Raw genomic sequence first — 11,550 nt, 5'->3', positions numbered from 1 at the left:
TCGATCGACGATTTATGATGAAATACAATTTCTGTAGAATAAAAAGACAAAATCATTAGATCTAGTTCTCATTTATGCGAAGTGAAAATGCCAAAGAACTTGGAAGATGTGATAAAGTTTTCGTCGTCAAATGATGATATAAAGCATTTTCCAATAACAGTGGTTTGTTGTATTTTAATCATTTTTTACCAGAACAATATCATAAAAAGGATCAACTAGCAAAAGATGCATTGTCTAGCGACCGAGAACCATCAGTTGAAGCTTCAAGCAACCCATTGTTCTATCGGGTTATATATACGACAAACAAGTACAATCATTAAACAAGTAAATTACTTTTTTATACCATAAACAATGTTCTATTATCATTTGTTTATAGGAGTTTATACTCTATTTTTCCAGAACTTGATCAAAAAGTGCCAGATAAATATGCCGGTGTAACGTAGAATAATGACCCCCGTAGAATAATGACCAGGGGTCATTTTTCTACGTAAAATAATGACCCCCGGTCATTATTCTACGCAGAAAAATGACCGCCCGGTCATTATTCTACGTAGAAAAATGACCCTTTTGCCTGAAGAATAAGTGTCATTTTCATAAAAGTCTAACATGAAGAAAAGTGACCCCTGTAACAGTCTACATGAAGAAAAGTGACCCCTGTAAAATAATGACCCCCTTAGAGATTAAAGTTTTTCAGTACAATTTTTTATCATTTGTGAAAAAGTCTTTACAATATTGTAAGTTTTACTGCAGTTTACAGAAAGAAACAAAAATTATAATTCATATTCAAATAAACTTTAAGGAAAGAATGGGTATATCTTAGGAAAAAAATCCTTCCGTTATAATAAGATACTGACGTTTATAGGGGTATGGTTGTCATCTTAACGAGTTACATTTACGTGTATACATCTCATTATAATGAGTGACAATACATTAAAATTATTTTGAGATACAAGACACTACAGAAAAAAAATTCTGTTTATTGGCGATAAAAGAGTAAACTCGATATTGTTTATAAATTATACTTACATTGACGATTTTACCCTACTACAAACTACTGTGTATGCAAGTGCATCACCAAGAATCAATGATGAAACCAAAATTATGAAAAGTTTACTCCATTGTTAGGCATTATAACTAAAGTTAAGTGAGCAGCCACTAACAGCAACAATTCAATAAGGAAAATCGTCAAAGTACTGAGAGTACTCGAACAGAAAATATATTTTACTTTATCATCGGCATACTTTAATTAACATCAATAGTTTGTGGGAGCATTGACAACTTTGGTGGGACATTCCACCTTAAAAATCCCTTTCCCCCAGCACGAAAAAATATGAATATCATTCTTTGTTTTACAATTCATTCACCAATGAATATTGCTTATATTATTACAACAATTCTTTCATGATTGTTGTTCATCAATTTTCACACTATTTAATTCCTCAATGTATATAATGAAGATGGGTGAATAGGGCGTGTAAAATGCCCTTATGAGGAATGATTGGATACTGCGAAATTAAAATATCATTAAATCTGATCTTTTTTTTTTTAAACATAATTTTTAAAAAATGTATATTTAACGTAACATCGGTTTGTAACCCTTAAATATTTTAAATACTTGCAATAGGTTGATTTAAACTGGCGTATGCGTGTCAAAACCTCCAAATAGTGTCATTTTTATAACTTCAATGCCTTTTCTTTCATAGAATGGGTCTGAGCTTCATATTTTTGTCATTGTCTAAATACGGTTTAATGGAATTTAAACCGATTTTAATCATCAAAAATGTGGAGAGATGACCCACTTTACTTTAAAAATGTTATTTTGGAGCCCAACAATTGAACGTTGTAGAAAAATAATAAGTCTGTAAATTCATGGCCAACGTCTCATATAGCATTTAAACAACGCACTTTGTTGTGAATGAAATGGCTCAGTGGTTAAAGCACCAGACATTAGATAACTATTTTGAATTTGGGTTTTTAGGATGTGGGTTCAAAACTGGAAAAACTTAAGGATTTGTTATTCTTTTCTTATAGTCTTTTGAAATATTTCAAACTGAATATAGTTAGAAATTGCCCTTGTAAACTTGTATTGTAACATATCAAATATATATATTTAATTGAAAAAAACGTTAAATTTGAAATTGTATTTTACGACTAAACTAAATGGGCAGATGTGCTATCTTATTCCCCCATCTTCTTTGTTTTTCATTTGTTTTCTTTTTTAATTACTGTATGGCTTTGCAACATTAGCACCACCTGTCCAGATTTCTAAACACACCATGCAGACCTGGCAATTTGCTGCCGATGCAATTGTATGATCGCGATTTATGAAGTTAAGCAAGCTGTGCATACATCGTCTTTAAGGACGCTGTTTGCTCAGGGTTTAGGTTCTCAAATTTTAATTGTTAATAAAGTTCAATGTAATGAGTAAAATTTGTTCTAAACACTAAAAATATTTATGAAATGAATTATTATTGACATGCCATTCGATTTTTTTTCTACATTATGGAATTAGGCTCAAACAAAGTATGTAATATTAATTCAAAGTTAAGATTTTATTTGTTAGCCAACATAATTTTGCATATTTTCTATTGGTTTTATCTCACTTTTTCATTTTGATAATCAAATAGCACACACTACAGATATATTGAAAAATGCTTAAAAACGATAAAAGACACCATATTTAAAAATGTTGATCATTGACCTCATATAAGTTGTATGCCTACAGAGTTAAGTCTATATACTAAGTTTGATGCTACAAATGTTTTAGTATTATCATCATTCAGTTTCATGTTAAATTGAATCAAAAATGGGTAGAAATTTGAAAATTGATTGAGGAAATTTGAACTGGAATATTAATATCTCAAAACTCAAATGTAATTTGTTTAAGGGCTATTGTGGGGAAAAGTAATACATTCTTTCATAGCTGAAGATTTGTAGCTCATGATCATCGGGTTCGAGTTGAAATATTATAGAGCTACAGTTCTTAGCAAACCAAGCACAGTGTAATTTACAGCTATTCTCTGCAATTAAAGTATCGTAAATATATGCATAAACCGCAGAAATTTGGTATTATAAAAAAAGTTTTAACATGGCATTCGGAATCTAAAACAAGCAAATGAATGCTCTTGATGTAAGGACGTTTAGATAATATGTTAGTTGCAATGGAAATCCATGTGACTTTTTGTAGATTGTTATTGTAATGGATTAAATACAGAGGGAGATTGTTTTCGTTTTTATATTTTTAGATATTCTTCTTCACTTGCACAGACTATTGTTGCTAACACAGGGTTGTTCACGGTGTGTTTAATGAAAAGAAGGATAACTTCGATAAGATAAAATACTATACTAAAAAAACTTTTGGTCCCTTAATTCAAGATTACTAAAAGTATTTGAATATCACATGCTTCCTTATTCTTTTACCTATTATTTATTTTGACAAGTGCTTTATTTTACGTCATTCTCGTTATTAATCAATGGGAAATTAAATGACCTATACTGTTTGGAAAGCACTCAGAACATAGACGTTAATTCTGATATCCTCTGTCTGTGCGATAAAAACAAAACAAGTGTTCATATTATCCATAATAAACGCTTATAATCAAATTTGGTTCGAAGGCGTTGTCTGTTTAAATATACTCAGTCGAGATTAAAAAGTCAAAGATAAGAATATAAACAATGGTGAGATCTGTATTAAATCAGCAATGCCTAGTTAAGGATCGTTGTGGTGTATCATTCATTCGATTCATTCAAAATGAAAAATATTTGCTTGTGGATGATTTATATGTTGAGTCTATACATTCAGGTATATATTTAAAAACATGTATGTAACCTTAAAAAAATATGCATTGAATAATATATTTATAAATAATATATGTAATATTTATTAGTTTTTATACAAAATGATCTCTAAATCCTATTTGCTGTATCAACAAGCTTTCAAGCAAGTAATTCCAATAATAGTCAGTTAAAGATTAATCAAGGTTAGTTTGAACAGGGTTTTGAATTGATTTTCAAATGATGATTTTACTGAAAAAAATTATTAATATTACTGCAGATTTCAGACTCTCTCGGAGTTTTGTCTTTGAGATTGGTTGCATATTCCAACCCAGACGGCAAAACTTCGGATGGAAATTGCTGTGAACATATATTTCCAATATTTGGTTGTGCTTCAGGGGACTGCGATCCTTCCCTTCAAATATGTATCCAGGACAACACACAAACCGGGTAATCGTAATATGTTTACTTATGAGTTTGAACAGAATTATTTTTTAAAAGAATTTTAAAAAGTGTTAAAACATACATATTCAGAATTTTCAAAAAAGTTATGCAATATGGAGGAGTTGAAAAATGATACTATTTCGGCAGATCATGTTCAAATATTCAGTATAAAGCGGGCCCATACGATAATACAGCGTCTATAACATTTGGTTCTAAAGTCGGAGCATTAGAAAATCCTATTCAACTTCCGTTTCAAGTATGGAAGGTAGGTAATCCATGTATGTTTGACTTTTGATTGAAACAATATAGTAAATAGAAAGAATATGACATATTCTGCAGTATTATTTAGTTTAACTAATTCTTATTAAATTTGTTGATTTCATAATATTGAAATATTACAGTTTATGAAACTCTATACAATGAGCACTTATTTTAGGATACCTCAGGAAGTTAGAGTAAACTTTTATTTGATATTTTCAAAACATTCCATTTCATTTGTATTTTATGGGTTTTTTTAAAATATATTCAAATGTTCAGAACTAAGATAAGACAAAAAAAATTATACGTAAGTTAACAAGAGTTTTTAAATCGCGATCTGGATTCAACTGGTACTTATCCTAGAATGAAATTGAACTAGATAAGCTCAAAATGAATACAAACGTATGCTTTTGCACTATAAAATTTTCTCATGTGCTAAAAACCGTTTTAATTAGTTTGTAGAGGGTCCTAAAATTCTATTCTTTACACTTGTTATACTAAGTGATCATCATGTTCACGTCTTTGTTATAACGTGTGGTACACAGTTACTAATATAAATAGTATATCTATATTTCTGAATTTATGAAAACAGAAACAGTTCGTGGTTAGTATCGCTGTGTATGACGACGATACGGATGGAGGCCATGATCATATTGGTACGATCACCTTTAACCCAAACAACGCACCTGGGTATAATAGCAGCAATACGGCGTACACACAGGATTTTGTTGGCGGCTATGTTAGGTAGGTCAATTAAACAAAACTTCATTTTATTTTATAAGAAAGTGTTTAGTTTTCAAACTTATCGCAATGTAATGACATGCAATTTGTGTTTATGATCATATTGAATTTAAGAATAAATTTTATATTGGTTAACAAACTCCTCATTAACGTTTTGTCTCCATCAGGCTCAGTATCTTGTACGATGTCCACTGTCTGGAAAACTATTATGGAGAAGATTGTACAATTTTCTGTCAACCAGATAAAATACATTATGTATGTGATGCTCAAGGTAGCAAACTGTGTCAACAAGGTTAGTCCTTGCCATATAGAACAGTGATAAATTACAGGTATGACAATACCAATCAAAAAGGTTAATATGGGATCTTTGTACTATCAATCTAATAAAAAGCATTTTCCCTTCATACATATGCAGGATGGACCGGAAATGATTGTTTGACTAGTATCAATGACTGTCATTTATCGGCTTGCTTTAATTCTGGGACTTGTGAGGACCTTCACATTGCATATCGCTGTCATTGTTTAAAGGATTTTACAGGTGAAATATTAAAACTATATGAATACTGACTTGTGTGCATTTGAAATCACTCGCACTAGATTATTATACCATATACGTGCATATATATGTACTTACCAAAACATTTATTAGGCGTGTAAAAAGCACCAGTCAAACTATTTGTAAAAATTTATTTCAAAATTGCATGTATTTTACGATATTTTAATAAAATTCACACCTGTAATATGCCGTATTGTATGTTTAATGAAATCTGGTGGAATAAAAATGCAGCATTTTGGTATCTATTTTCAAATAATTTGATAAATAATACATAACAATAGTGGAAATAATGCAAATAAGAGATATGGATGGCATATTTCTTTAAAGGGGATCGATGTGAAATACAGATACCTAAAGAACCGACTGTTCAACAGAATAGATCCCAGTTTCATTTACAGAAAATGACACAAGTCACAGGTAAGATAAAAGATATTATTATTGGAACAAGTAGTGCATAAGGCTGCATTTTGAATAATTTGACGATTCTCATGTTAACAGACATAATGTATACATCGCCTCAGGAAGCAATCGTAACGGAAATAGCAATTATGACCGATTATTCTTCTCAACCGCAAACATTGGACCCTTTAAACCTCTCGTTATCGCAAGAAACAACTTCATTTCCAACAGAATTCAAAAGCGTGAAAACAGATACTGAAATAAGCTCGACAAATCCCGAAGAAATTACAGTCATGGAAACAAATGAACTCACTGCGCCTCAAGATATGACAACAGAGATTGAAGTGAGAACATCACCCGATCTTGAGATTGAATCTATATCCCAGACAAAAAACGAATCGCAGGAAGGTGATTTCTATAATACTGTGACAAATAATGCATTCTTTCAAGAAATCACATCCGAACAACACTTTGAAATGTCTACCGATGCTTCTTCAACATTAGTACAAGTAAATTTGACCAATGAAATCCCTTATATAATGAACTCCACCGATCCAAATGAACATGATATAACAACTGAAACACCAAATCTAGTTAGTTTTAATGGGAGTGTGATTTCAAGTGAAATTATTTCAACGAAGGAGACAAGTTCAATTGAGTCAGAATTCACAGGGTTGAAATTTCTTTCTACTCCCGATCCATCAACTGAATTAGAAAAAAGACATACATATACAGCCAATACAAACGATCTAGCCTATCCAAAAACAGACACTCATGGAAAGGAGGAGCACAAAGAAAGACCAACGGAAACATACTCTACAAGTTTTGGTAAAAATGTTGATAAAATATCATTTTCAATTCACATTTATTTTCATCCAGTTTAGGAAACTTCTTAAGATTATAAGAACTGACTTGATAAAAACATTTTAATTTGTGAAACCCACATGACATTATTATGTTCATTGGACTGTACATAAGTTAACATGTTAAATGGACCATTTTAATCCTGTCAAAACTGCGTTGTTTGATTGCAGGCCAAGAAACTTTTACGGATCAAATTGGCACAGAAAACAGTCAAGTATCTGACGATAGTCGCAGTCCAAGTACGGCGTTTTCCCTTGAAGCTTTGTCAACGTCAACAACGTATGATAAATCAACAGCCAATACCGTCACAAACGCTTGGCCGGTTGAAACGGAGGAAACAAATAATAAAATTACACCTAACGTTCCAGCTATGTCAACTGGATCTGACGTTAGTAGTACAACTGATGTCAAAAACCCGCAAGACACTACTTTTGACATCGAAGGAACCAGAGGTACGCGCGAACTTTCCTCCGAGAACACGGAAACAAGTAATGCTTTTTATCTTTCAACTGCATCATCTGAAGACAATAATACACAGGAAAACGTATTTACATCATACTCACAAGAAAATATCAAAGACACGGACAATAGCTCTAATGTGATGGATTCCACAACAAAAACAACTACCGGTATGTATGTAACAACGGAAATGCCATATACCTTTGATAATACACCCGGCAAAGAAAGTACTTTTGAGACCGAACCTCGTACAATTCGTCCTTCTACAGAAGATTTCGGCAAGGTTTCGGCTTTAAATTTAGACAACTCACAGCCGTCAACGACATATAAAACGCAAACCCACGTCCCTGACAATGAAAATTTAGTAAGTGCATCGTTGTCTTCATCAAATAATACAGGTCAGTGGTCAGTTGGTTCGACTCCAAATCAAAATACCTTGTCTGAAACAACGGATGTATCGACATCGACTTCTGGGGCTGTTCAAGCATCATCGGTTACTGATATTATGAAATTGTCAACATCAGATTCAAAGCGAGAGGAGTCTACTCATTATGACACAGATGTACACCTGACTACAGGCGATCTGACAACTGAAACGAACAATAAAAGGTCTACTTCCGACACAACAGAACGAATCTTTAATGCCAATATTTCGGTATCGACTCTCGAGATCTTGACTGATAATGAATCAAAGCCGAATTTAGTAACAACTACAAAAGGAGCAAATATGTCTCAGCCTTCCCCCTCATCAACTACTTCTAAAGATGCATGCCAGTCACGATTTTTTATTGATGCGATAGGTATGAGATTTTTTTTTTTCTCTCTCTCTCTCTCTCTCTTAAGTTTTCATTGTCAATTAACGTTCGAGAGAAATAAAATAAGAGTTTTTTGCTCGTCAATTTATTCACAGGAGAGCTTGTCATAGAGGTAAAAAGTCTCTTTGAGTTTCCAGCTGTGAAAAAGGAGATGTTGGATATTCTTAAAGAATATGGAGTTTCCCAGACTGAAGCTACGTTCAATTACACGGTCTATTCTAGGTATAAAAATTTACGTCATATATAATGAGTTGAACAATTCCATTTTAATTTTTAGTGTTTCACAAACTTTGCAAATCATAAAAAACAAGAAATAAAGTGTCATGTATGATTTACTTCAGTCTATATTCAGTCTGGATGAAATTTGATTCTCGAAGTGTTCCCTTAAAGATGAGCGATATAAGCGACATTTCAACCAAAGTCTGCAGATCTCTACAGTATTATCGGAGTGGCAATGCAAACGTACTTATTTTCTTTTTTTGTCAACTTTTCACTTTGAATATTTTTGCTTTGTTTAATTTTAAAATGATGGACTTAAACACAAAGCTGAGTCGAATATGGTCATTTAATAATAAAATGACGATAAACTTTATCAAATATACAAATTATATACAACATGTAAAATAATATTTAAAAATAAAACTGCTTATTACTTTAGCACATTAAAATTTATCCTTCAAAATCAAAGGTGAGGGATATGTAATTATACAACTTCTGCACAGACACTTGATTTGGCAATAAAGTTTACTATTTAGTATAAATATTATAATAATACAAGGTATATACATGTAAGTCAACAATTCGTAAAATACACCTCTTTCGTGAATTGCAAACACTGTGGTTTTCTGGGGAAAGCAGCGGAGAAGTGTTTCGTACTTTTATCTTCTACAACATATTGTCTACAAAATCATAGATAGCGTAGATGCCTTATAATATCATATCCTTAAACAGCGTCAAAACATTGCTCGTCTATTAGAAAACTAACTTTACACGGCGAAATGCTATATTCTCGGGCTGAATAAATATTATGTGCATCATTTGATGGTATACCACTTAAAGAAATTTGGGTAGTCATAAAATATAACAACGTACGGTATTTGAGAGACAACTTTTATTTATTTATTTTTCACTAAGAATGTGTTTGTGCACCTTTTTTATGTTTTGAAACGAGATATACTTTATGAGTCGCTTGATTAATTTTTGCATTCTACCCAATACTAAAATTAAGCGTTCCGTCGCATGGAGCAACTTTTGCAACCGGCAAACAATGTTTGAATGATGTTTATGCAAATAGAATTAAATAATTGCAATTACGCCATTTACAATTTTGTTGATAATGTATAGAACAAGAGAGTGATATTATAAGCACTTGTCCGCTTTTTTTCTTCAACAAGCGAAGATACGTTGCAGTTCACGAACGGGTTGTACTCAAGGAATTTTAGAGTTGTATACCTTGTTTTATTATTATACTATGGGTAAACTTAATCGCAGAAATAAGTGTATGTGTTCTACTGCTTTCTAGTCAAATACATAACTATATTGAAAATAAAATTATGATGAATAAATATACAGAAAATAAAACTATGATCAATGACAAATGATTATTTTTGTTATTTTATAACAGACGGAGATGGATAAAGGTTTGGGTTCTGGATCACTTGCAGCTATAATCGTCTCCATGCTTTACTTAGCTCTTTTGTTTTTTATTGCGATTTTTCTTATACACAGGTAAGGTTTATGGTAATGCATTAAAATCGCACTCATTTACTTGACTAATGTGAAAATGCAATTCATTATCAGCTACCATATGACTTTAAATGTTTGTTTTAGGAAATACAAGGAAAGAAATAAAGTTGGATCCACCCCTGAAATATCCGAAAATCCTTGTATATCTAAAGCTCCATTGAAAACAAATCTTGAAGCAGAAAGTAATTGCTAGTATAAAGCGGGCGTACGTTTTACAGTGACAACGAAACATCGTATTGGTATATAAGTAGACTGTGCAATGTTTAGTGTTGGTGAATTTGTTTATAATTGTGTTCAATCAAAATCCTTTTATGGTTGTGAAAACGGTCGACTTGTATTCATATGGATATCTATCTATCTATCTATTTATCTATCATCTATCCATCTATCTATCTATCTATCTATCTATCTATCTATCTATCTATCTATCTATCTATCTATCTATCTATCTATCTATCTATCTATCTATCTATCTATCCTCGAGTAGAACGAAGGTTTGTCTGACTTGATGTAAACAAAATATCGGTACTTAATGGTTTTGAAATTTGGTTCATGCGTTTATGAAAGTCAAACTTGTGTTATGTATTAAAGTAGACTGATATTTAAATTGCGTCATAAATTGTCTCTTTTCTGAGAGTGAGCAGACCATTATACATATTATCACTACGCAAGTAAATGGTCGAAGAGCTCTTTGATGTTGCTACTAAACAACATTAGTATTAAGAACGATAAGATAATGTTTGTTGATACCCTATGTGAAATAAGTCTTGTGTAAAATATTAAAAATCAATGTGTATCCCAGTTTGATGTTTTGTTTTTCAATAGTAATAGTTCTTTCTATCCATTTTTTACTATAAGGGAAACAACAAATTTTAATGCGGATTTTCGATATTGATTTGTTACTAAAACTCATAACAAACTGTTAATTATTCATTTTCTGAATTGACAAAAATACAAAAACAAATAATATTGATTTTTCTCACATTGCAACACTTGTATACATTTCAGAATACTGAATATCACTTTCGTATAAAAACCATGAAATTCTAATTTGTTAACCATTTTCAAAAGCTATCTTAAACAAAATATAATGAGGTAAACTTAATTTAGAGTCGCGTATTCTTTTATGGCTGTAACAAACTTAATTTAGAATCGCGTATTCTTTTTTGCCTGTAACAAAAATCAGTGATATTCACAAAGCAATAAAAAAAAATTTAGACCTTAATGTCAAATCAAAAACATCATTGATGTAAAATGTAAAACATAAAATATGTTAAATCTTCTTAATCTTTTGACTGTGCATGCTATCAAAGGCTTTCAAGTAGACGGTTTTTGTGTGTTTGGTTTTTTGTTGTTGTATTTTTGCTTAAAAAACCTAGTGCTAGTTTAATCGTTTGCAACGATTGAGCATCGGGCACGACAACTGAAGTATCAGTTTGTTTCCTATTATGAAACAAAATATCAATACTCTACTGGACAAATGACTCCGTGTTG

The 11,550-nt window shown here is 31.6% G+C and overlaps 1 protein-coding gene across 1 annotated transcript; it reads left to right on the top strand.

Moving 5' to 3' along the window:
* Window positions 1-3,729: 3,729 nt before the first annotated feature.
* Window positions 3,730-10,665, top strand: LOC128166843 (uncharacterized). Its single transcript, XM_052832265.1, has 13 exons — window positions 3,730-3,802; window positions 4,055-4,224; window positions 4,366-4,483; window positions 5,069-5,220; window positions 5,385-5,509; window positions 5,633-5,755; window positions 6,101-6,190; window positions 6,272-7,000; window positions 7,207-8,295; window positions 8,406-8,532; window positions 8,652-8,772; window positions 9,935-10,038; window positions 10,141-10,665. The coding sequence occupies exons 1-13, from the start codon at window positions 3,752-3,754 to the stop codon at window positions 10,247-10,249; spliced, it is 3,108 nt and encodes a 1,035-aa protein (XP_052688225.1). The 5' UTR covers window positions 3,730-3,751; the 3' UTR covers window positions 10,250-10,665.
* Window positions 10,666-11,550: the final 885 nt, after the last annotated feature.

Source organism: Crassostrea angulata, chromosome 10 (assembly GCF_025612915.1).
Source record: "Crassostrea angulata isolate pt1a10 chromosome 10, ASM2561291v2, whole genome shotgun sequence".
Taxonomy (NCBI): Eukaryota; Metazoa; Mollusca; class Bivalvia; order Ostreida; family Ostreidae; genus Magallana; species Magallana angulata.
This window is presented reverse-complemented; position numbering and strand designations above follow the sequence as displayed.

What these genes read in the sequence shown, in the direction of transcription:
- LOC128166843 (XM_052832265.1), top strand. Translation starts at nt 3,752, where the DNA reads ATGAAAAATATTTGCTTGTGGATGATTTATATGTTGAGTCTATACATT. An exon ending in TGTTGAGTCTATACATTCAG is followed by an intron (nt 3,803 to 4,054) that starts GTATATATTTAA and finishes ATATTACTGCAG; the next exon opens with ATTTCAGACTCTCTCGGAGT. An exon ending in GAAAATGACACAAGTCACAG is followed by an intron (nt 6,191 to 6,271) that starts GTAAGATAAAAG and finishes TCATGTTAACAG; the next exon opens with ACATAATGTATACATCGCCT.